General features: G+C 37.1%; 1 protein-coding gene and 1 non-coding gene across 2 annotated transcripts in view; one reads left to right on the top strand and one right to left on the bottom strand.

Annotated features, from left to right (window-relative positions):
- Positions 1-4,652: 4,652 nt before the first annotated feature.
- On the bottom strand, positions 4,653-4,759 carry LOC122090255. The gene has a single exon (XR_006143495.1). It is a non-coding gene; the product is annotated as a small nucleolar RNA R71 (small nucleolar RNA).
- A 10,677-nt stretch (positions 4,760-15,436) lies between these two features.
- LOC122088877 (signal peptide peptidase 1) overlaps positions 15,437-27,066 on the top strand; it is a 36,203-nt gene continuing 24,573 nt past the window's right edge. The window contains exons 1-5 of the mRNA XM_042658235.1: positions 15,437-15,578; positions 15,710-15,936; positions 18,053-18,168; positions 18,329-18,480; positions 18,597-18,682. Coding sequence (XP_042514169.1) covers positions 15,897-15,936; positions 18,053-18,168; positions 18,329-18,480; positions 18,597-18,682 — 394 coding nt within the window. The 5' untranslated portion in view covers positions 15,437-15,578; positions 15,710-15,896. The remainder of the gene's footprint in view (positions 15,579-15,709; positions 15,937-18,052; positions 18,169-18,328; positions 18,481-18,596; positions 18,683-27,066) is intronic.

Here is a 27,066-nt window from a genome sequence, read left to right as displayed (position 1 = left end):
TTTTTTTTTTTTCCTTTTTTTTTTCTTCTCTTCTTGCTTCCACGATTTTCCTTTCCTTTTTTTTTTTCTCTTCTTGCTTCCACGATTTTCCTTGCCTCTAATTTAATGTGGAAATCCCCTCCATGCTCTTAGTGCTTTAAGTGAGTGAAAAGCAGGAAATCTTCAACAAAATTCTCTAAAAAAAACAACCAGAAGATTCGAACTTGAGACCTCTTGGTGAGCAAGGGAATTTTGTACACCATAGCTCACCAACTAAGCTAGGTAGTTGTTGTTACCAAAAACAAATCTTTAATCACTTAAGGATGTGGTCCATGATCCTTGTTGGCATTTAAAATATTTCTTGTACCTCTGGGACAACTACAAATGGGCTGGTTCTGCATCTCGGTTCAGTTCTGATCCATTATTCTTTTTCTGGCCTGAAAAGAATAATCATTTGTACGGGTGACCAAACGAATGTGTACTTTTAATTGAACACGTCCATCTTGCTCATAATTTTGTCCTCTTCGTAACTATGAAAAGAAATAGGACCTCTTTACGTGTAAAATTGAAGATATAGTGTCCGATAATCCTTAAGGCCTTGAAAATATAAAACCTGCAAAAAGAGAGTAAAACCCAAGGTAGCTCCATTCTAAATATGTAAAATGCATGTTTTACTACCCTAGATTTCACACATAAATGTGCTCATCATAGCACTGCCTAATGGAGGGCCGAGGCAGTAGCATAGCCTAATGAGATGCCGAGGTGGTAGCACGGCCTGATGGAGGGCCAAGGTGGCGAGATGGCCTGATGAGATGTCAAGGTGTCAGCACGGCCTGTCGGGATGCCAAGGTGGTAGCACTACCTGATAGAGGGCCGAGGTGGCAGCAAGGCTTATCGGGATGCTGAGGTGGTAGCACGGCTTGATGGAGGGCCGAGGTGGCAGCACGGCCTGATGGAGGGTTGTGGTGCAGCATTGGTCAGGACGATCCCTACCCGTGCCGTGGTGAGGAAGAAATACCCTCATCACCAACCCCCCACTCTAGCAGTTCTTATCGATCTGCTAGAGCATTTAATTTGATCTTGACATTCGTACGACCTGCGCTGTGTATTCAGTGCGAAACACACTGCTTCAATTCCTCAGTTGAGGCTTCTCAATGGTTCAAGGACGTGGTTGTTGCTTGTTCAAAGGCAAAGGAGGACGCAAAGCGCCTTATGGGGAGCCGCACAAGATCATAGGCCAAATGGAGGTTGAGAAGAAAATGGCCCGATCTGAGGAGATCCATGCCAATGATATCAAGTTGATAACTGGAGAGCTAGAACCGGAGGTTGCTAAGCAGCTCAATGCCAATAGCAACTTAACAAAGGAGAATGATGCTCTCTAGTATGAGTTATCCGAGACTCAGGGCGCTCGCAAGGAGGAGGAGCTCGCAACTAGGGTTGGCGAGCTGGAAAGGCAATATCGGGCTGAGCTGGAGGCCAACGAGGTGGTTAAACCCCTAGGCCTATCAGAAGTGGTTGGTTGAAGTTAACATTGCTTCGTTTTAGGTCGGCTCGGACGATGCCATCTGGTTCATCCTGAGTAAGATGCTAGGCTACAATCTGACGGATTATGAGTAATGCATTCCCGCCCCTGCTACTTCGGTGCAGCTCAGTGGCTCGACCGACGTTGGTGAAGAGGTGACCCGACTCGAAGGATAGACAAGTGAAGAGTTAGGCCCATGGGTTAGCCCCCCAAGATTAGCCTTGTATATATATATATATTTTTTTTTATGTAGATGTCTCCTTCTAGAGCGATGTACTTTTAGGGCTTTTTCCAATTTTTCGATGAATGAAAAATTTCTTTTGATGTCTTCATCTCTCAGCATTCTTGTGTTTCTTTCTTTATTTTTTCGAAATGAGTAACTGTTGGAAGAATAAGGATCAGTATAGCTGCCTGAGTGTGGCTCCATTCCCTAGCTGAGCTCGGCATTGATCTTCCATGTCTAGCTTATGAGCTCTTGAGGTGCCAAGCCTGGGCCTAGCCATGGGGTTCCGAGCTGGGGCTCGATCTTAGAGAATGCCGAGCTTGGTCTAGGTCTTAGAGGGTGCCGACCTTGGGCTTGATCTTTTGAGGTGCCAAACCTAGGTTTGGTCTTGGCTGTGACAAGCTGGGCTCGATCTTAGGGAATGCCGAGCTTAGGCTTAGTCTGAGGGTTAGTCTGAGGGTGTCAAGCTTGGGCTCGATCTTAGAGAATGCCGAGCTTGGGCTCGGTCTTCTGAGGTGTCAAACCTAGGTTTGGTCTTGGCAATGCCGAGCTTGGGCTCGATCTTTTGAGGTGCATTGTGTTAAGGTCTTTTGTAGTGCCGAGCCAGGGCTCCGGCTTGCATGGTTTTGGTGTGTAAAATCCCTTCCTTATTAGGAGATCTCAAGTTTAAACCTCTTAGTTCCATTTTGTTGAGTTTTCTTTTTAGACGATTTTCTTTCTCCTACTCATCACTTAAAGGAGGTCGGCCAAGATGGTTGTATGCAAGTTTGAAGAAGAGAGAGAGAAAATAAAGAGAAAAAATAGGAAAAAAAAAAAAAGGAGAAAAGACAAGGGCATGGATCGAATTTCCCATTAAAATAGAATATTGTCCAAATCCAAGCAAGAAAAATCGGCCAAAAGGGATTTCTTGCGCAAGAAGAGAGAGAAAAATAGAAAAAGGGAGAAAAAAATTGGAAAAAAAAGGCAAGAAAAATCGTGGGAGATTTTAACTTTTTTTTTTTAGAAGTTAAAATCATTAGCTTCCCTCCCCCATTCTCTATATAATAGAATTAGCACAAGGGGAGGAGACACTTTATTCTTCTTCTAGAGTTTTTTCTTAGTTGCTCTATCTCTTTCTCTAGCTCTAGTTCTAGGTTTATGCTTTAAACACTTTTGTAAATTCTTTTTATTCAATTAATGCAAGCACTTTTGTTTTTGATTCAGTCTTTTATTTTTATTGTTTAAACAATTAAAGTTATAATTTTCAAGTTCTAATTTTAGGCTTAGTTCTATGTGACAAGAACAAGCTATGAAGTATGTCTTTCAAGTTCAATTTTTTTCTTTAGATTTATTTTCTTTAGTACTAGAAATTTCAGATTTGGTTTATTCCAGATCTGGTTTTTAGTACTGGTAGTATCTCAAATCGATCAAGTTTTCAGTTCAAGGGTTGAAGTTTAAGTAAGTAGACTCCTTCAGTAGTCTTCTCTCCCCCCTCTCATTCCCTCTTCTAACTATCCTTTCTTTCTTAATTTAGGATTTTAATTTCAGTCGTTACATTATTGCTATCCCTTTCCCCCAAGGTTCATGGCTAGTGTATGCGTTGGCTTTGCCCCTCCTAGCATAGAACCATCATTTTATTGTTTTGATTTTAATTGTCTCCTTTCCCTAAAGCCAAGTAGAATAACCCTTGTAAGAGTGACTCTCTGGTCAAGTAGGGAAGCTCATATTATGATGCATCCCTCAGGCTAAATAGAGAAACTTACTTGTGAGTCTCTCTCTAACTTTATCCCCTTTCTTTTACTTTATTTTTATTTCAGTATTTTTTTTCTTCATTGCTTTTTAATTGCGTGGGGTGTTTATTTTCATCTATTTATTTATCAAATTTTAATTGCATGGCTTGTGTATTTAAATTCTTAGATGACGAATTGTTAGGACATTATTTTATATACATATGTTTAGGACGATAATTAGAATTAGATCACAACCATTAATCGATTCACTTTCGTATTATTAAAAGAAGCAAAAATAAATAAAATGGCTGCACTCCCTGTGTTCGACCCATAGCTACACTGATCCGTACGCTTGCGGTTATATTTTAAAATCTCAAACAAGTTTTTGTCGTCGTTGCCAAGGAGACAGTTCCATATTATTTTTTGCTTTCTTTTGGTAAATCGGAGAGTTTTGTTTTCTTTGTTTTGTTTTTTTTTTTTTTCTTTTATTGAATTCCTGAGAAGAACAACTTGCAATAATAGTTGTATCAGTGGAGGTCCCCATGCCTCACAGTACGATAAAGACAAGTTTCGCCCTGTAGCCGTACCTTAGGAATTGACCTGAGCAACCCCGGATCCTTGCCGGTAAGCTCCCAAAAAGCAAAAAAAAATCATAAAATCATAAAAAAAAAAAAGTTCTGCTATCCATTCTTTTGTGCTTGTATTACTCTAGTTGTGGGTAGTTTTCTGTTGCATGAGTGTTAGGTGGGTACGTAATACCAAGAATCGATTAGAAAGAAGAGATCCAATAAGTAGTGACCCTATACATGTGCTCTCTTTAAAACCTTTCAATATGGGAGACCAATATTAAAACCCTTTACCTAAATCTCTAACAGATAGGTTTTACCCTGCTAGAACAGCCCAACCTTCCTGCATAGTTCTACCACAAGCCTAGGGCAATAATTTTGATCTCAAATCTCGATACATCACTATGTTGCCCCACTTCCATGGGTTGACCTCTGAGGATGCATACCTATTTCTAAGGGAATTTGAAGAGGTATGTGTTCTAATTAAGATCTAATAGCTTTCTGGTGATGCTGTTAAGCTTAGGTTTATCACTTTTGCATTAAAATACCAAGTTAAGAAGTGGTTGTATGGGTTACCCACAAATTCCATAACCTCATGTGAACAGTTCACAGTTGTTTTCCTTAAGAAGTTTTTCCCAACTCACAAGATCAATAAGCTTAGAAGTGATATCTTTCAGTTTAGGCAAAAGCTTAGTGAGTCCTTTTCCAAACTTATGAAGAGATTCAAGGATCTACTCCAAAAATGCCCTCACCATGGCCTAGACTTATGGCGTTTATGTCAAATAATTTATGAGGGTATTGATTACCCAACTAAACAAATGATAGAGTCTATGTGCCTTGAGGGATTCACATCCTTTACAGATGAAGGAAATGCATGGGAATTCTTACTTGACTTAGCTGACAAAACCCGTGAGTGGGAATCAACCAAAAAAGTGAAAGAACCATAGGAGGAAAAGAATATTTTGTGGATGGGATAGTAGGCAAGGAAGCCCATTTGGATAGCCTAATCAAGAGGATTAAGGCTATTGTTCCTAGAGAGCCATCATCAGTCAATTTGTTTAAGATTTGTACTTGGTGCCAGTCTTCCGGACACCTCTGGAGGCACTTCTAATGATAGTGTTAATGCCTTATACTAGAATAATCCATATAGTGACACCTACAATCCAGGATGGAGAAATCACCCAAATTTCTCTTGGAATCAGGGCAACCAAGCAGGCCTTTCTAATTTTCATAATCAATGTCAACCTGGACCCCAAAGGCCTCCCTTTACACAACAATTTTTTTTTTAAAATACTTTTCCTAGGTCAAATGTAGGACCTCAGGCTAGTTTTCTTAGGACCCCTCTCCTATCATCTTATCAGCAACCCCCTGGGTTTACCAACACTAGAGAGACAAGTAGAATAAGTGACTTGAAAAAAAATATGGCCCTCCTCATGACAAGCCATCAAAATCTTATGAGATAACTCACCCAAGTTATTTCAATTATACGTGAGAAGGAGAAAAGAACTTTACTCAGTTAACCAGAGTCTAACCCTAGGCATCATCAGCCTGTTAGTTCACAAGCACCAACTAATGCACCACTGAATATAGTACAAGGTCAGACCTAACAAGGGCCCTCTAACTAATGTAATGTTGTTTATGCCCTTAGGAATGGTAGAGAGTACCAACAGAGCGTTCATAAATCTTTTCCATCTATTACTCCCGTTAACTCTCCTTCAGTTAAGGACACAAGTGTGCCTCTTGTTCCAGGTTCGTCTGATGAACCTAAGGATTCTTTTAAAATTAAAGATGATTTGGTTTAGGAAACCAATTCTTATGAAAAAGGGTAAATCCCTAACAGTCCTTATGTTCCTCCTATCCCATTTCCTAATCGTTTGGTAAACAAAAAGAAGATTGCTTCCCTAGATAAAATTTTAGAAGTCTTCAAAAAGGTAGAAGTGAACATCCCTCTTTTGGATGTCATATCTCAGATCCCCACTTATGCAAAGGTACTGAAAGATTTGTGTACTCACAAACGGATCACTAGTGTGCCCAAAAAAGCGTTCTTGGCAGGTAACATTAGTTCCATAATTACTTAGCTTATAGCAGCTAAGTATAAGGATCCAGGGAGCCCCACCATATCTTGTGTCATAGGCAACGCCTATATTGAGCATGTCTTATTTGACCTTGATGCAAGTGTAAATCATTTACCTTACCATGTGTACAAGCAACTAGGATTGGGAGAATTGAAAGCCACTGGAAGAACTCTTCAATTGGCAGATAGGTCTATCAAGATTCCTAAAGGGATGGTTGAGGATGTCTTACTAAAGATGGGAGAATTTATTTTCCCTGTTGATTTCATTGTGTTAGATACCAAGCCCTTCTCAACCAAGGATGAGATCCCAATAATTCTAGAAAGACCATTCTTGGCTACCAGTAATGCATTAATCAACTGTCGGAATGGTTTCCTAAGGTTATCTTTTGACAACCAAACTATTGAGTTTAACATGTTTAGGATAGGCAAGTAACCACATATGGAAGAAGAGATCAATATGCTTGAGGATTTTTTGGATTTTTTTGATGATTTAATTACCAACTTTGATATTGATTTTGATTCAGAATTTCAAGAATCTATGGATGAGTTGGATGATGATAGTGAAAATTTCATTTCTGAAGTCTTGAGTATTCACACACCTGTGGAGCCCTTAGGACCCCTTTCCAATTCCATTCTCAAACCCTCTATAGTTGAGCCCCCTAAGCTAGATCTTAAGGAGTTGCCATCTAATTTGAGGTATGCTTTCCTAGGGCCCGAGCCGACTCTTTCTGTAATAATTTCTTCAAATTTGACTTCTAGCCAGGAAGAAGAGATACTTAAAGTGTTAAAAGATAATAAGGAAGCCCTAGGTTGGACCATAGTTGATATCAAGGGTATAAGCCCTTCTATTGTGCAACATCATATATATATTATAGAGGATTCCAAACCATCCACGGAACCTCAAAGAAGAGCTAACCTAGTGATGATGGAAGCCATTAAGAAAGAGATCCTAAAGTGCTTGAATCATGGAATAATTTATCCTATTTCTGACAGCCAATGAGTAAGCCAGTTCACATAGTGCCTAAGAAGTCTGGAGTGACAGTAGTTCCTAAAACCAATAATGAACTAATTCCAACCCATGTCTAATCAGGGTGGAGAGTGTGCATAGACTACAGGAAACTTAATGTGGCAACCTGGAAAGACCATTTCCTATTACCATTCATTGACCAGATGTTAGAGAGGTTAGCTGGACATGAATACTTTCTTGATGGATATTCCGGCTATAACCAGATCCCAATTGATTTAGAGGACCAACATAAGACCACTTTTATATGTCCATATGAAACATTTGCTTACAGGCATATGCCTTTGAGCTTTGCAATGCCCTTGCTACGTTTCAACGATGCATGATGAGCATCTATTTTGACATGATCAAAAAATTCTTAGAAGTATTTATGGATAACTTTTCGATTCATGGGAATTCCTATTTTGAATGTCTTCATCATCTTTCCCTAGTTTTGAAAAGGTGCACATCTAAGAATTTACTTTTGAATTGGGAGAAATGCAATTTTATGGTTAAATCTAGTATTGTTTTAGGCCATATAATATCCAAAGAGGGAATTAAGGTAGATAGAGTCAAAGTGGATTTAATTGATAATTTACCACCTCTTTAATCTGTTAAGGATGTCTGATCTTTTTTAGGGCATGCAGGTATCTACAGAAGGTTTATTAAGAACTTTAGTCAGTTAGCCCAACCTCTCACTTCATTACTTTCCAAAGATCAAAGTTTTGAGTTTTCTAAAGAGTGATTAGAATCCTTCAAATAACTTAAGAAGGAATTGATCAATGCACCTATTATTCAACCACCTGTTTGGACTGAACCTTTTGAACTGATGTGTGATGCTTCGGATTTTGCCATAGGAGCGGTTTTGGGTCAAAGGATTAATAAGTTACCCACTGTCATTTACTATGCTAGTAGAACCTTAAATGATGCACAACTCAATTATACAACCACTGAAAAAGAATTTTTAGCTGTTGTTTTTATATTAGAAAAGTTTCGATCTTACTTAGTTGGTTCACATGTGGTGGTGTATACTAATCATTCTGCTCTTAGATACCTAGTTTAGAAGAAATATGCCAAAGCCCATCTCATTAGGTAGGTTTTACTTTTGCAAGAGTTTGATTTAGAAATTAGGGATAAGAAAGAAGTTGAAAACCTAGTTGCAAACCATTTATCTTGGCTTCCCAATTCCTTGACTGTCGATTCTCCAGTCAACGAGAATTTTCTAGATGAACAGTTATTTGTATTGTCCAGTGAACCATGGTTTGCTGACATTGTCAACTTTTTAGTTACATGTGTGACTCTGGATCACTGGTCTACCTAAGATAAGTATAGGTTTCATTCCCAAGTTAAGCACTTTTTTTGGGATGATCCTTATTTGTTTAAGATATATCCGGATCAGATTATCTGACGATGTGTTCCTGATCATGAGCAACATTCTATTCTCTCTTTTTTCCATGATTATGCATATGGTGGACACTTTGGACCTAAGAAGACTGCCGCAAAGGTTCTCCAATGCGGATTTTATTGGCCCACTCTTTTTAGAGATACTTTTGATTTTTATAAGGTTTGTCTCACCTATCAGTCTTTTTGCCGTATCAATAAGAGGAATATGATGCCCTTCAACCCTATTTTGATAGTTGAGATCTTTGATGTATGGGGCATCGATTTCATGGGACCATTCCCTAATTCCTTTGGGAGTTTATACATACTTTTAGCTATTGATTACGTTTCTAAATGGATAGAGGTCTTACCTTGTAAATCTAATTATCACAAAGTGGTGGTCCAGTTTCTCAAAGAGAACATTTTTTTCCACTTTGGTACACCACATACAATAATTAGTGATAGGGGTACTCATTTTTGTAATCGGCATTTTAAGGTCTTAATGAAAAAGTATAGGATCACCCATAAGTTATCTACCCCTCATCACCCCCAAACTAGTGGCCAAGTGGAGGTGTCTAATAGGCAGATCAAACAAATCTTGGAGAAAACTATTAATCCCAACCATAGGGATTGGTCCCTTAGGCTCATTGATGCCCTGTGGGCCCATTGGACTGCATTCAAGACCGACCTTGGTCAGTCTCCCTACCGTTTGGTGTATGGAAAAGCTTGTCACTTACCAGTTGAGTTGGAGCATAAGGCCTTTTGGGCCATTAAAAAGCTCAACTTTGATTTGTCTGATGCTGGAATTCATTGTAGGCTCCAACAATCTGAGTTGGAGGAACTTAGGAATGATGCCTATGAAAGTTCTAGGATTTACAGGGAAAAGACCAAAGCTTTCTATGATAAGCACATTCTGTGTAAATCTTTTGTAATTGGTGATAAGGTCTTATTGTATAACTCTCGATTGCATCTTTTCCCTAGTAAGCTTAGATTCCGATGGGATGGACTGTTTCAATTCTATAATGTATATCCCCATGGGGCTGTGGAGATTCTGAATCCAAGAACATGGGTAATTTCGAAGGTTAATGGTTAATGTTTGAAACCGTTCCTCGAGTTTCCTACTACTGGTAGTGAAGAGGTCATGGATCTCTATGAACATCTTTACACTGATGACTAACATTTAATCAAGTATGACCCCCTTGCATTGGCTTCGCTTTTAATTCTTTCTATATATTAAGGATATTGCATGACTTAAGTGTGGGGGAGGGAAATCAGTTTTTGCTTTTTTCACTTTGTTTTGTTTATTTTTATTTTTATTTTTGAGCTTGCTAAGAATGAAGTTCTACTTTGGCTTTTGGCTAATGATCATACCATTCGGTTGCTTGATGTATGAAAATAAAAGTTTTGATTAAGGTACCCATTTTGAACGTATAAAAACCCTATTGAGAAGAAAGAAACAAGCATGTGTCTTAAGATGAGACTTTCTTTTGAAAAATAAGAGACCCTTGTTTTATGGTGTTGAACCAGATGTAAGTTTGTGGGTTCCTTGTACTTTTAATTTGGAGTTGAGACATTATTTTTAATTTGGCATGAGTTGACAAATGCACAATTTTAAATGAAGTGTGAAATGCGGTATAAAGAAGAATAAGAATTGATTCCCTTGGAACTAGACAGGGCATTACACCTCAGGAAGCATGGTGTCTTGATCGAAATTCCTAGGGAGGAAACTTCTGAAAGAACTCTAGCATCACTGTCTTTGTGAGCATACGTAAAAAACGAAGCTACATAGTAACTTGGGTGTCTAGTGTTTACTCCACCATGTCATTCAGGCCAAAAGTAGTGGAGTAGAATAGAGTTTATTAAGTGAAAAAATGAGAAAAAAATGTGCAAATGTCATTAATGCTAGATAACATGTTTGGTAAAAAACACTCCAACGCCTTAGTCATTGGTTCCCTATTTCTTCACAAGTGGTTTTGCCTTAAGATAAGGATGTTTTGGAAGCGATGAAGTGAGTTCCAAATTAAGAAATATGCTAGTGCCTGGAATTGGTAAAGGGTAATAAAAGTTTAAGTGTAGGGGTCCCTTGTAAGAGGAATTGTCTTTGCTTTGGATCGGTATGACTTTTACCTTTAGCCAAGGTTGGGATTTGTTTATTCTGAATTTTGGGTGTGTATTCACTGCAAATATCCACGAGACACAACTCTTCCACTAGGGATGACCTAGGGGTTTAAAGGCTTGTTACACATGCTAAGTGCAACCATGATTCCTATGAAAGTGAGTTAAGTTTTTTATTTTTATTATTTTTCTTTTTGTTTTGCTCGAGGACTAGCAAAGTTTAAGTGTGAGGAAATTCTGATGAGCACATTTATGTGTGAAATCTAGTGTGGTAAAATATGCATTTTACATATTTAGAATGGAGCTACTTTGGGTTTTGCTCTCTTTTTGTAGGTTTTATATTTTCAAGGCCTTAAGGACTATCGGGCATTATTTCTCCAATTTTACACATAAAGAAGTCCTATTTCTTTTCATGATTGCGAAGAGGATGAAATTTTGTGTAAGATGGACATGTTCAATTGTAAATACACATTCGTTTGGTCAACTGTATAAGTGATTATTCTTTTTAGGGCAGAAAAAAGAATAATGGATCAGAACTGAACCGAGATGCAGAACTAGCCCATCTGCAGTTGTCCCAAGGGTATAAGGAATATTCTAAATCCCAACAAGGATTGATGGACCACATCCTTAAGTGATTGAAGATTCATTTTTGGTAACAACAACTACCTAGCGTAGTTGGTGAGTTGTGGTGTGCAAAATCCCTTACTTATTAGGAGATCTCAAGTTCGAACCTCTTAGCTGTTATCGTGGGAGATCTCTCTCCACACGTTTTCTCTCTTCTCTCTCCTCCACTTTATCAACAAGATAAAAAAAAATCTTTTTTTTAGAAGCTAAAATCGTTAGCTTCCCTCCTCCATTCTCTATATAATAGAATTAGCACAAGGGGAGGAGACACTTTATTCTTCTTCTAGAGTTTTTTCTTAGTTGCTCTATTTCTTTCTCTAGCTCTAGTTCTAGGTTTATGCTTTAAACACTTTTGTAAATTCTTTTTATTCAATTAATGCAAGCACTTTTGTTTTTTATTCAGTCTTTTATTTTTATTGTTTAAACAATTAAAGTTATAATTTTCAAGTTCTAATTCTAGGCTTAGTTCTATGTGACAAGAACAAGCTATGACGTATGTCTTTCAAGTTCAATTTTTTTCTTTAGATTTATTTTCTCTAGTACTAGAAATTTCAGATTTGGTTTATTCCAGATCTGGTTTTTAGTACTGGTAGTATCTCAAATCGATCAAGTTTTCAATTCAAGGGTTGAAGTTTAAGTAAATAGACTCTTTTAGTAGTCTTCTCTCCCCCCTCTCATTCCCTCTTCTAACTATCCTTTCTTTCTTAATTTAGGATTTTAATTTCAGTCGTTACATTATTGCTATCCCTTTCCCCCAAGGTTCATGGCTAGTGTATGCGTTGGCTTTGCCCCTCCTAGCATAGAACCATCATTTTATTATTTTGATTTTAATTGTCTCCTTTCCCTAAAGCCAAGTAGAGTAACCCTTGTAAGAGTGGCTCTCTAGTCAAGTAGGGAAGCTCATATTATGATGCATCCCTCGGGCTAAGTAGAGAAACCTACTTGTGAGTCTATCTCTAGCTTTATCCCCTTTCTTTTACTTTATTTTTATTTTAGCATTTTTTTTCTTCATTGCATTTTAATTGCGTGGGGTGTTTATTTTCAGCTATTTATTTATCAAATTTTAATTGTGTGGCTTACGTATTTAAATTCTTAGATGACGAATGTTTAGGACGTTATTTTAGATATATATATGTTTAAGATGATAATTAGAATTAGATCACAACCATTAATTGGTTCCTTTTCGCATTATTAAAAGAAGCAGAAATAAATAAAGTGGCTACTCTCCTTGTGTTTGACCTATAGCTACATTGATCCGTACGCTTGCGGTTACATTTTAAAATTTCAAACAAGGTGGAATTTTCACTTTTTTTTTTGTTTATTTTTTAATTCTATTTATCATATTAATTTTTATTTATCATATTAATTTCTATTCTAATTTTCTGGTGTTCATCCTTCGGGAACTTTGTCAAAATATTTCCTTTGGATTCCTTTTAATATTTTGGGCTAAGTAGAGAAACCTACTTGTGAGTATATCTCTAGCTTTATCCCCTTTCTTTTACTTTATTTTTATTTTAGCATTTTTTTTCTTCATTGCATTTTAATTGCATGGGGTGTTTATTTTCATCTATTTATTTATCAAAATTTAATTGCGTGGCTTACGTATTTAAATTCTTAGATGACGAATGCTTAGGACGTTATTTTAGATATATATATGTTTAAGATGGTAATTAGAATTAGATCACAACCATTAATTGGTTCCTTTTCGCATTATTAAAAGAAGCAGAAATAAATAAAGTGGCTACTCTCCCTGTGTTCGACCTGTAGCTACATTGATCCGTACGCTTGCGGTTACATTTTAAAATTTCAAACAAGGTGGAATTTTCACTTTTTTTTTGGTTTATTTTTTAATTCTATTTATCATATTAATTTTTATTTATCATATTAATTTCTATTCTAATTTCCTGGTGTTCATCCTTCGGGAACTTTGTCAAAATATTTCCTTTGGATTCCTTCTAATATACAAATTAGTGTTAAGAATTGAAATGACGAAAAATACAATTTGCATAAACATTTAGAAGAAAAATATAAAATGGAGAATAATGTGTATTTCCAGTGAAGCAAAAAGATTTTTGGGGTATATTGAGGATTGTGTTTCTTATCAAAGACACTGATGTAAATCATATTGCTTTTCCTTTGGTTCTTCACCCCCTTCACATTCCCCCTTTTCTGTCCAGCTCTTTGGACCTTGGGTTTTCCTTCTTTTTTGCTTTCAAAAATTATTTACTTAAGGATATATAGTCTTATATGTGAGTGGTGATTGTTCTTGGTAGACCATAGAGAGTGATACATGAGTGGATTGAAATCGTCTTCGGCGAGAGAATTTGGCCGAGAGTGGCAGAGGCACCCTTGGATAGCAACACATGGATGGCCAGATTCCCCCTTTTCTTCTTCTTCTCCCTCCTTCGCTCTCTATTTCTCTGCAACACAACACACATAGGAGGGCTATTTCCTCTACCTGGAAAGACGGTCAAAGACATCGGTAGCGGATTCTCCGTTTGGGAAGCAAAAGTGGAAGAAACGGCCGAAGTGCTCATAGGTGTGTTTAATGACATTTATTTGCTCCTCTACCTGGAAATTTCCAAAATCATGTTCCCTGATTCTGCATTCTTCCTGACCCCGAGGATTCGGTTTCTGGGGAAAGGCTTGCCGATTTCGCTAAGGGTGGAGCAAGTATGGTGACAGGGTGAAACATAAAAGTAGACCTTCTAGTTGTAGGACCGGTTGTTGTTGGAGAGGAGGTGACGGATGCATTAGCCTACGAAACGTAGGAATAGACCTTCCAGTTCTTCTTCTTTCTTCTCTTCTCTTCTTCATTGTGATCTCAACAGAGGGAGCGAAGGAGGGAGAAGAAGAAGAAAAGGAAGAATCTGACAGTCCATGTGTTGATATCAACGTGTCGTGATCTAAGGGTGTCTTTGCCAGTCTCCGCCAGATTCTTTGGCCGCAGACAATTTCCATCTTACATGAGTACAAAGCAAGCAATACTTTTGTCTAGAATTAGAACCAACTAATTCATAATGTGGGGGAAAGTTTAGAGAATCACACCTTGGTCAGTCCACAAGCCATTTTGAGGGCTAATTTATTTACTTATTTTCTTAGTGATTCTTAGTGAATTGATGTGGCTTAATATTGATTTTTGATGTATGATATAAGCATACTTAAGTTATATATGTTATATGTTAAGCATACCTTTGTGCTTAGGAGGCTTTCAAAAATTCATTTGCTCATTCCTCCTTTCATAAAAGTGGTTGGGTGATGGATTGTCTTGTTAGTGAACGTAATGCATGTATGACACTTTGGCTTGGCTTATCTGTAGTGATACGTTAGATAGACAATTGATACCTTATTATAGTATGTCGTAATAAGTCTGTGACTGATCTATAATAGTGCATCCAGTAGACAATCGGCACCTTATTTTATTCAGCCATAACTAGTCAAGTCTTTTTGCATGGATCGCTGTGCTCATCCTTGCTTGGAACCTCCATGTAGCCGACTCCATTAAGTTAGGATAAGTCTTTGGTTATTGCCGTTGTTGTTATCTTCTTAGTAATTGATTATCCATTGGTTCCAATATTAATTATCTTTCCCTTATAATGATAAACCATAATTTCGCTATCAATTTAAAGTGTTTTCACCAAATCTTTCATCACTATAGGTTACAAATATAAGATTTCATTAGTGTTCAAGTCCAAAAACAAATTGATCTAAACCAGTGTTAACTCGATATTGAAAAACCAAAATAAACCAGAATCATACTGAACCGAAATTTCTAGGTCGAAACGGATTCAGTCCGACCAAAATCGAGCCAAAACCACCGATTGACACCCGTAGCTGTTTCTATCGCGTCACGACATGTCTTTTTGGCCAACCAATTGGAATTTCCAGACCTCAAATAAGTTCTGATTTCCACGTGTTACGACAACTGGGACCCATAAAATATGTATTCATGTCTTTTGATGGTTAGATTGGAACCGACATCAATAGGATAAGTCACATTGTATACATCCGATGCTAATCAAACGGTGTACGAGAGATAAATTATGTGGGGTCCACACTAAATTGGGACCATAATCCCGTGCGTTTTTTGCCATTTCTGTCACTGATTTCTTTATAAATTTATTTTTCTTAATTTTCGGTTTCACTTTCTTCTCTACTTCTTATCTGTAGGGGGCAACGAAGGACGCATCTCCGATCTGTAAAACCCACATAACATCATCGAGAGATCGGCCCTTATCGTTCTTCACATCTGAGGCAAACCAAAACCCTAACTTTTCTTCTTTTCTTCGTCTTTACTGTTCAGAAAATCTTGCTTTCTTCCTCAATCTTTGTTTTCTCATTTTATAAATCTGTGAAAATCTTGCGATCCGTGAAGATCAAATTGTGAGAATCGGGACATTCTTCAAATCCTACGCTTAGATTTCATCCTTCATATGTTCATTGATATATTTTCGTTTCGAATGAATTGATTCATATCTTCTCTGTTATTAATTGTTTTTTTTTTCTTGTTGCAGGGCCGTGATCTGCGGAGGAAAATATACCGAAAGAATTAAATTATATCATTGAAAACGTTTTGGTTATTCAATCTGTACGTTTTAGGTTCTCTCTGCACATGCGACTTCATCAGAATAAGTGTATATTGCTTTCTTGTGTATTCGTTTGTCTTCTATAGCTGCTACTGGCGGTTCGTAACTGCTGACAATGAGGACCAGTGAACGTGTCGCGAATTTGGCCCTAGCAGGTATTTTGATGCAGATGAGAGTTTACTTGGTTTTCTTTGGGCATTCATCTTTGTTGCAGCACTTCTTTTCATTGGATGACAAATTTTCTTCTTCCAGTTTTTCATTCCTTTTAGATTTCTTTCATTACTGAAGAAGAATGCTCAATCTGGAGTCGTGCTCTTTCTTAACACTCTTGTCTATCCTTTTTGGGGGGGGGTGGGAAACACTTTTGGCTTTATTGTATCTCCAATCAAATTATACAAGGATAAGGATTTAAGAGGGGAAAAGGTGGTGGGGGGTTGGAGCCTTGGAGGGACGCAAATAATATACATTTTTATGTTACCATCCTTATTTTTGTATTTTTTTTTTTATTTCTGGTTTTTTTTATTATTTATTTTCAAAGATTTTAAATGGGTTTTGGGAGTTTAATTTTTGGGGTTTCTCACCCCCTACTATGATATCCTTTTGGCTTCTCTGTGCTGTTTATTCCACCATGGAACATTTTAGTTGAGCTGCCTGCAGGAAAATAACTTTTTCCTAGGGGTGCAGCTTGTTGTTGAAATCTTGTGGCTGAAAGTCCTGCATTTGCTAGTTGTTGGTAACATTCTCTTCGACAAGTTATGTATTGACTTCTAAGGGATAATGCCCTTGCACCTCCCCACGCCTAATTTATTTTCCTGTTGGGTGATGGCATGGGAAACATAACACTGTTGACTGTATTTCATCATTCTTTTCGCTAGCATAAATTATTTTGGTGCCACCTAAACATGGATTCTGATTACCCCTTTTCATTTCTTATATGTTTGATGTATGTGAATTTTGTTCCATTAAAGGAAATGGAAGCTATGTGTGTGATATAATTTCCCAGGTTTTAAAGGGTTACTGACCTCATGATTGGCTATGGTCAGACATTAACCATTTCTCGTTGATATAAATGTTTAATTGATTGATTTTCAATCCACTCATCCTTATGATCACTGATGATTATGATTTTCTAGTTTGTGAATGAACATTAAACTGCTAATTCTAGCAATCTAAAGGTATGAATGAACAGAAACCTAGTGTATATAATTTGATTGGTTTGTCAGAATTTTAGGGTCCAATGCTCCCTTAGGAGCCATGAGGTGGTTCTTGAAAATTAGCCACCCACTGATGATAGTATGGGAAGAGAGCTCTAAGAAAGCCTTTGCTTTGCATTTTGATCCTCTGTAGCAATGGGAATTGGACCTCTCTTTTTGAATTTTGGTGGAAAACATATTATTTACTTGATAGAATTTTAGTTAGACCTGAACTTCCCTAGAACTTGACTTTTGGATGTTAGTTTGAGTATGACCAAATTTTGAAATTGTCAATTATGTGGAGAGGGCTGCTTCTGGATTGTTTAATTCTAAAATCTCTAATAGAAGAGAAATCCTCTAATGCCCACCTCTTATCACTTTATTTTTTTGATTTTGAACAAAAGGCATCTGTCAGCCTTTCTGCTCCACTGTGAGCTTGAGAAGGGGTTGAGAGCCATATGCTTTGGAGGATACATTGGTCTGACTCTTTGCTGAGTAGATATTTCGTAATTTCTGTATCCCTGAGGTGGTCTTCACATTTATGAGGCATATTACAGAGTTCTTCATAGTGAAATACTGAAAATATTATGCTACTATAAATTGGCTGGAAGAGAAGCTTTCTATAATCCATTTCTGGATTGAAGAACATTATAAAACATTTCTTCATTTTGGCTGCCTCTAGCAAAATTCAATAATATATATATATATATATATATTGTGTTGAAGGAGTAAGATTGAATTCATTGAGATTCTTCTAAGCTAAATCCTGGTTCTGGAATGGGTGGACAAATATGTCTTGGTAATGACCTTCTGGTTCAGCACCTGAAAGCCTTGGGAGTCTCGAACATTATCCATTCTATTTTCTTTATTGAGGTCTATGAATGATAATTGAATATGTTGAAACTTCAAATTTGGTGGAGGTTAAAACCGTCACTTATCACTTATGAGTAGTTGTGGATAAAATTATCCAGTTACTGCAATTTTTTTTCGTTTCTTCTAATGTGATGGTACTTTCTCTTTTAGTTGTCCTGGAAGTTCTGGAGCATGTGCCTTTATGGCTTGTTTGCTTTGTGTACAGGTTTATCCTTGGCACCACTCGTTGTGAAGGTAGACCCAAATTTAAATGTTATTTTGACGGCATGTCTGACTGTCTATGTGGGCTGCTACCGATCAGTCAAGCCAACACCTCCTTCGGTAGGAAAAAACCTTGCATGTTGAACAATCTAGCGATTGTAATTCAGTTAAAGAATCTTGTTTTTATTTATTTTTTATTGTAGTGTAGATTTCACATTACAATATTTCATCTGTGATCATTTTTGGATTTCTTCTGATATTGATTTCTTTAATTGCGCAGGAGACAATGTCTAATGAACATGCTATGCGTTTCCCCTTGATCGGCAGTGCAATGCTTTTGTCACTGTTCTTGCTATTCAAGTTTCTATCTAAAGACTTGGTTAATGCTGTACTGACATGCTACTTCTTTGTACTTGGGATCGTTGCACTTTCGTATGTTCTTTCTACATAACACCTGTTACTGAAAATATCAGAGCTAAGTTAATGGGTCACTGCAGCTTATCTCTTCAATTTTCCCAATATATTGTTCTTTCTTTTTTGTTGTGCAGCGCAACATTGTTACCTGCACTTAAGCGGTTTCTGCCAAGACATTGGAATGACAACCTCATTGTGTGGCATCTTCCATATTTCCGTTGTATGTGATATGCTAACTTCCTATAATTTTCCAAATGATTATTCTTTATTAGATTGTCAGTTTTCCTCCTGTCATTCTGATTGCAATTGTTTTGATGCTAACCAAGAACATCGAACTACATACTGCTGTTCTGTTGTAATTGAGAATGCCAGTGTAAAACTTCTCTGATTTTTTTTTAATAAACATTCGATATGAAAATTCCTTATCTTGTTAATCCATGTTTAAATTTTCTGATTTCCTTCCATACTTATGCATTGGAGTTCTCCTAGTGCATCTGAATCAATTTGGCTGATGATAGGTTACATCGTTGATTATTCTGAAATATGCTGTGGATAGTTATTTGTCCTTTGCACCAAGAAATGTATCTATTACATGGGGCAACATGCGACACGCAACATGCAATAGACAACTTTATATTGCCTTTATGATGGGTATTGGAAAAAATTACACCTAAGAATGGAGGAAAAAAATCCACGAATTACCCCCGAATCTTGGGTGAAGGGCCATGCTTAGAGCGATGGTAAAGGGTTTGGGCTGCCAGAGAAAATGTTCAGTTCGAGTCTTGAGGACAGCCACTTCTTGTAAAAATGCCAAAGGTTAGGACCACATCCAATTTCACCCCTCCCAGGACCTTGTATAGGTGGGATCGATGCTGGGAATGGTCCTTTTTTTTAAATTATAAACCCTGCTTTTTGATGAAAGAATTACAGAGCGGAATTAAAATATGAAATTGGAATGTGTGTGATCAGATCTGAAACAATTGAAGGGTTCCCAGAATTGATATAACCAACATACTAGTGGCCACTGGCCACATGGATGTAGGAAAAAAAAATTGAAGAGTTGATGCAGAATCGAGGCTGAACCGAGACGAACAGGGTCCGGTTGGATTTTGGGTTCAGTAGGATGTTTTTTAATTTGTTTTGGGGAGATCTATGTAATCTTTTTTATTTTGGTCATTACTAGGCTAAATAGGAATTTCCAATTTGAGTTTTATTTTGTTTCTAATGTTATTAGTTTAGATCTTAGGAAGTAATTGGGAGGTCCTTTTCCATTTTTAGTTAGATTCCTAATTTATTTCAATTTCATAATAGGAAATAGGGTTCTGTTGAGTCTTTAAATAGTGATGTCCTTTTAATCGATGACGTGTTTTGAGAATGGATTGAATGAACTGTTTTGGTGCCGGGTTGGTGCAAAACTAGGACATGTGATCTTCTTCTTGCCCCCCTCTTGTGTGGACTCTCTTTCTCTCTCTTTATTTGTTCTTTATTCTTCTTCCTTCCCCCATCCATCTGTTACAACTTTCCTTTTATTTTCTGTTCGGTTCCTACAACTAGCGACAATACAGCTTGAGAGGAGTGGCTTAACCTTTTTTAATCCTCTTCTTTTCCTCCTGAAATCTTGTGTGGTGGTTCTCCACCGAAGAGCGACCGAAACTCCCAGTCTTGGCTCTGGTTGATATTCCTACAGTGAGAATCAAAGACAATCAGATCTGGGCCTTGCCTTTCTGCCAGGTCAAGGTTGCAGAAGTGGGATCTCCCTGGTTATGCATTACTTGGTTGATTAATGGCAGCCCTCAATAGAGCTTGACATTCTGACCCTTTTCCCAGATTTGCAGAGTCAGTAGCCCTTTAAATAAGGAGTTCTCTCTTTCCAAAGGGGCTGGTCTTTCCGCCATTGCAGGTTGTCCAAGGAAGAAGATGATTCTTCTCTACCGCGATTCCTTTTTTCGTGATCTTTGTTCCTTCCTACTTTCCAAAATACCCTGCCTTTCCCCTATTATTACCCCTTAGCCTTGCTTAAACTTAGCTTCATAGTTTGCCCCCAAACAATAAATTTTAAACCCCTTTGTGTCCCCTTTTTCACATGCCTAACAACCCCCCTTTTAAATCCTGATTTATTACAAAATTGCCATTAGACCTTAGATTTGAACTTTTTCTTAATTGAATGGGTCCATAAGCGATACGATTGCTGTTTTGGAACCTGGATCTGCATCAAGAGTTAAAACATACCTGTAGACCGCAGAAAAAGCCAATGGTTTTATTTGGACTAGCAATGAGCTATGAGGCTGAAAATTTAATGTAGCACCAACTACATTGGAGAGGATGGGTACACTAATCTTCAACCAGAAAAGTAATTCATTCATCAAGCACCCATTGTTTGTGCTTAGAGGCCTTTGTTAAACTCCCTTGACTAAATTTTATTTACTCAATACTGATACAAACCGTCCAAAAACTTCAATCCAGACCACCGGAAAGGAGTAAACTTTTTGGATCAGACTGAGCTACAGATAGTGCAATTTTTGAGGCTGTCACGTATTGCTAGTTGTTCAGTGTTGTAATAATGGGTTTTAGGGAAAGTGTCAGTTACCAAACGGACCCTAAGGGGTTTAATGATCTTTGTAATTCGCTATAACCTTCTCTCCATTATTATAAATAAAGAGGGCTAGTGTCACATTAGACACTAGTCATTACCCCATTCAACATTCAGTGATTGGACTGTGCCCCTTTGGTGGAGGAACGTTTTTATCAGATCCCCTACGAGTGTAATTTAGGGCCGGGTTTGACAAGCCAAACTGATGCAGAATCGATGCTATTGAACCGGGTTGACCCTTCAGGCAATCTCAATCGAGATGAACCGGGTCCAATTGGATTTTTGGATTCATTAAGATCTTTAGGATTTTATTTTATTTGGGGATTATTTGCAATCTTTTAATTTGGGTAGTTAATAGTCAATTAGGGAGTTACCAATTTGAGTTTATTTTGTTTCTAATTTCTTTAGTTCGAATTTAGGAAGTAATTTGAAGTTGATAATTTTAGTTTTAGATTTTACTAGGCAAGTTTTAATTTTCAGTTATTATATAAGGGCATGTAATCCAAGTTATTAGACAGATTGAAAAGATGAATTGAGTTTGAGTATTTGTGAAGCCTGCAGGCGTGTGTGCATGATTCTTCTTTCCCCCCTTTCTTAGTGTGATTTCTCCCTCTCCCCTGCAACTCTAAGAGCCATCTCAGGTATTTCTTCCCTACCATCCCGGCCATCCGCATCACAAACCAGTCCCAAAACTGCAGAGACTTATAAACCAAAGAACAACCAAACCAGCCTCAAATATATAGCAGAAATTAAACTCCAACCACAGTCCAGAAAACAGTATCGATCTCACAGAACAGAGTGAATAAACAAAACCAGTAGCAGTCTTTGGAGCTAAACCAGGGACAGAATAAAGTACTAACAACTTCGAGTTACTAACAAGTATGATCAGTAGTCCAGAATTCAGCAGTCATAACATCAGAAATACTGATTCCAGAAAATAGAAGCTACAGGCCACTAGAAGACAAAAATAGAGAGATTTTTAATATCTCACTACAGGCTCCTCAGAAACAGTCCAGACTAGGGTCGATCCTTAGTAGTATTTGGATAAACAATTGATCAAAATCTGGGCTCAAATGGAGGGCTGGAACTGCCCTTTTCAGAGAAGGCCGATTGGAACAAGTTGCAGAATTTCTGGGCAGCAGAATGAAAGATTAAATACCTGGTTTGTCGAGGCAGTAATAGACTTGAATATAAATTGTAATGGAGACAAAGAAACACAATAAGATCCTCCTGGACTTCACGCCGCAAGGAGTCACCTGGATTAGACACCAAGTCCTTCCTCGATCAAACACAAGGAACAACTCCAACAGAGACCAGCGGCCGCAATAGCAGCAGCATATTTTCTTCAATAATAAAATCGTGGGCCTTATTATGGTGCCCTTCTTTATTTATAATGATGGGGTATAAGATTACAAAGAATAGAAACTCTAGCTTCTAAATATTGACTGAATAAACTACCAACATGTAGTTACTAGAATTGGAAAATTGTAATCTAGTGAAATTAGAAACTAACTACCAACATGTAGTTACTAAAACTTGAAAATTGTAATCTAGTGAAATTAGAAACTAACTTAGAATAGAAATTAGAAACTAATGTAAGACTGAAAATAGAAACTAAATTAGAAACTCAATAAGCAACTAATAATCCCATCACTAGCCCAAATCGTGGGCTGACTTGGACCAGATTTGGTCGACCGAGTCAGCCACTTGGGTCGACGACCTTCTTGTGCCTCTTGGTGTAGACCTTCGGTGCTGCATCAGAGTGGGTGCCCCCTGTCAGCCATGGTTAAGTTGAACTTTGATGTATGTTCTTTAGGGAATGTTGCTGCTCTTGTTTGTTGGTGGTGTTTGTCGGAGACGGTCCAGGGAATATCATCTTAGTGTACTCTGACCCTACAGGGGAGAGTGACTTGGGAAGAATTGATCTTCTTTCTTTACACACTGGTTTGGATAGTTCGGGGGTCATTACAGCAATATTGTGGTTGAAGGTGACTCGGCAAGTCTGCAGTAGTCAAAGGTTGGTTCAAGAATGGCAGAGATCCCCCTTGGAGATTCTCATCTTGTCAGGCACTTGATGCATGTGCTTGTTGGCTAATGTGTCATTCCACTGAAACCTAGGTCAGCTAATACCTTTGCAAATGAGCTGGCAAAAAAAGGAGTTGTGAGGCCTCATCTTGGGGTTGGGAATGATTATCTGTGAGGGTCAAGTATGGGCGTGTTTTTACTATTTTGTTTTAGTTGTCTAAGGATGGGGCTTGGCCCTTTGCTGTTGTTGTTGCACACTATCCTGTCTATTCTTCATATTGATTGATTTTTTTATTGAAAAAATAGTAAACCTAACTTTAGAAAACTATCTTAAAGACTTAGACAGCTAATCATACATTTTTTAATGACATAAAGAACGAGACTAAAACACCATTAAATAAAAAGAATTCTTAAAAGATTGTTAAAATGTACTAAAAATTGTTAAAATTTGATTTATAAAAAATAAGGATTTTTTTCCCTCTTTTAGCAACAATTTATAAAAAGGTGAGCACTAAAGTAGTAAACATGGATTTACTGAAAATAGGAAGTTCAATCCCAAGAATAATTTCAATGCCCAAAACTAATAAACAAAACAAAAGCACATAATCTGATGAATCCTGCCATGAAAATACTTAATTTTTTTTATTACTGATAGCAACTATTAAAGCTTCAGGGGTGAGGTTGAGTTATTCATTTAACAAAGGGATGGTGTTGGAGGGAAGGCTTGAGTTAGGTTTTGAAGTTCTGTGGACTCAATTAGATAGTGGTATTCACTAATGTTTTGCAGCCTTTTGGTCATCCTATTAGCATTCTAAAAAGTATGGTGGAGGACTATATGATCTTAGTAACAGAGATTTAATGTGTAAATATTTGATACCCATTATAAGGTGTAGTGACTGAGAGCTTCCTCCACTAGAGAGGACAATGATAGCACTTTAAAATCATAGAAATGGCTGGCTGTTTTTAATTTAAAATGTAACCGCAAGCTTACAGATCAGTGTAGCTACGGGTTGAACACAGGGAGAGCAGCCACTTTATTTTTTTATTTCTTTTAATAATGCGAAAGTGAACCGATTAATGGTTATGATCTAATTCTAATTACCGTCCTAAACATATGTATTTAAAATAACGTCCTAACCATTCGTCATCTAAGAATTTAAAGACGCAAGCCACGCAATTAAAATTAAATAATTAAATAACTGAAAATAAACAACCCACGTAATTAAAAAAAAATAATAAAGGAAAAAAATGCTGAAATAAAAATAAAGTAAAAGAAAGGGGATAAAGCTAGAGAGAGACTCACAAGTAGGTTTCTCTATTTAGCCCGATGGATGCATCATAATATGAGCTTCCCTACTTGACCAGAGAGTCACTCTTACAAGGGTTACTCTACTTGGCTTTAGGGAAAGGGAGACAATTAAAATAAAACAATAAAATGATGGTTCTATGGCTAGGAGGGGCAAAGCCAACACATACACTAGCCATGAATCTTGGGGGAAAGGGATAGCAATAATGTAACGACTGAAATTAAAATCCTAAATTAAAAAAGAAAGGGTAGTCAGAAGAGGGAATGAGAGTGGGGAGAGAAAACTACTGAAGGAGCCTACTTACTTGAACTTCATCTTTTGAACTGAAAACTTGATCGATTTGAGATACTAACAGTACTAAAAATCAGATCTGGAATAAACCAAATATGAAATTTCTAGTACTAGAGAAAACAGATCTGAAGAAAAAAAATTGAACTTGAAAGACATGCTTTATAGCTTGTTCTTGTCACCTAGAACTAAGCCTAGAACTAGAACTTGAAAATTACAACTTCAATTGTTTAAACAATAAAAATAAAAAATTTAATAAAAAACAAAAGTGCTTGCATTAATTGAATAAAAAGAACTTACAAAAGTGTTTAAAGCATAAACCTAGAACTAGAGCTAGAGAAAGAGAAAACTAGAGAAAGAGATAGAGCAGCTAAGAAAAAACCCTAGAAGAAGAATGAAGTGCCTCATTCTCTTATGTTAATTCTATTATATAGAGAATGGGAGAGGGAAGCTAACGATTTTAGCTTCTAAAAAAAAAGATTTTTTTTTATCTTGTTGATGAAGTGGAGGAGAGCAAAGAGAGAAAACGTGTGGAGAGAGATCTCCCACGATTTTTCTTGCCTTTTTCTATTTTTCTCTTTCTTCTTGCACAAGAAACCCCCTTTGGCCTATTTTTCTTACTTGGATTTGGACAATATTCTATTTTAATCAGAAATTCCATCCATACCCTTGTCTTTTCTTTTCTTTTTTTTCTTCTTTCCTATTTTTTCTCTTTATTTTCTCTCTTTTCTTTAAACTTATGTACAACTATCTTGACTGACCTCCTTTAAGTGATGAGTAGGAGAGAGAGAATATTCTAAATAAACCTCAACAAAATGGTAGCTAAGAGGTTCGAACTTGAGACCTCCTAATAAGTAAGGGATTTTGCACACCACAAGCTCACCAACTACGCTAGGTAGTTGTTGTTACCAAAAACAAATCTTTAATCACTTAAGGATGTGGTCCATCGATCCTTGTTGGCATTTGGAGTATTCCTTATACCCTTGGGACAACCACAGATGGGTTGATTCTGTATTTCGGTTCAGTTCTGATCCATTATTCTTTTTCTGACCCGAAAAGAATAATCACTTATACGGTTGACCAAACGAATGTATACTTGCAATTGAACACTTCGATCTTGCTCACAATTTTTTCCTCTTCACAATCATGAAAAGAAATAGGACCTCTTTATGTGTAAAATTAGAGATATAGCACCCGATAGTCCTTAAGGCATTGAAAATATAAAACCTGTAAAAAGAAAGTAAAACCCAAGGTAGGTCCATTCTAAATATGTAAAATGCATGTTTTACTACACTAGATTTCACACATAAATGTGCTCATCAGAATTCCTCCAAACTTAGACTTTGCTAGTTCTCGAGCCAAACAAAAAGAAAAAGAATAAAAATAAAAACCCTAACTCAATTTCGTAGGAATCACGATTGCACTTAGCATGTGCAACAAGCCTTTAAACCCCTAGGTCATCCCTAGTGGACGAGTTGTGTCTCATAGGTGTTTGCAGTGAATATACACCCAAAATTCAGAATAAATAAATCCCAACCTTGGCTAAAGGTAAGGGCCATACCGATCCGGAGCAAAGTGTGGGGGTCCCTTGCAAGGGACCCCCACACTTGAACTTTTATTACCCTTTATCAATTCTAGGCACTAACATATTTCTTAATTTGGAACTCACTTCGTCTCTTCCAAAACATCCTTATCTTAAAGCAAAACCACTTGTGAAAAAATAGAGAACTAATGACTAAGGTGTTAGAGTGTTTTTGACCAAACATGTTACCTAGCATTAATGACATTTGCACATTTTTTTTCTATTTTTTCACTTAATAAAATCTATTCTACTCCACTACTTTTGTCCTGAATGACATGGTGGAGCAAACACCAGACACCCAAGTTACTATGTAGCTTTGCTTTTTGCAAATGCTTACAAAGACAATGATGCTAGAGTTTTTTCAGAAGTTTCCCCCCTAGGAATTTCGATCAAGACACCACGCTTCCTGAGGCGCAATGTCCTGTTTAGTTCCAAGGGAATCAACTCTTATTCTTCTTTATACTGCATTTCACACTTCATTTAAAATTGTGCATATGTCAACTCATGTTAAATTAAAAAGAAGGTCTCAACTCCAAATCAAAAGTACAAAGAACCCACAGACTTACATCTGGTCCAACACCATAAAACAAGGGTCTCTTATTTTTCAAAAGAAAGTCTCATCTCAAGACACAAGCTTGTTTCTTTCTTCTCAACAAGATTTTTATACGTTCAAAATGAGTACCTTAGTCAAAAATTTTATTTTCATACATCAAGCAACCGAATGGTATGATCATTAGCCAAAAGCCAAAATAGGACTTCATCCTTTAGCAAGCTAAAAATAAAAAGAAAAACAAACAAAAAAAAGTGAAAGA

The sequence above is a fragment of the Macadamia integrifolia genome, chromosome 9, assembly GCF_013358625.1.
Source record: "Macadamia integrifolia cultivar HAES 741 chromosome 9, SCU_Mint_v3, whole genome shotgun sequence".
Classification (NCBI taxonomy): Eukaryota; Viridiplantae; Streptophyta; class Magnoliopsida; order Proteales; family Proteaceae; genus Macadamia; species Macadamia integrifolia.
The sequence above is the reverse complement of the archived record's forward strand: the minus strand, read 5'-3'. Positions and strand labels throughout refer to the sequence as shown.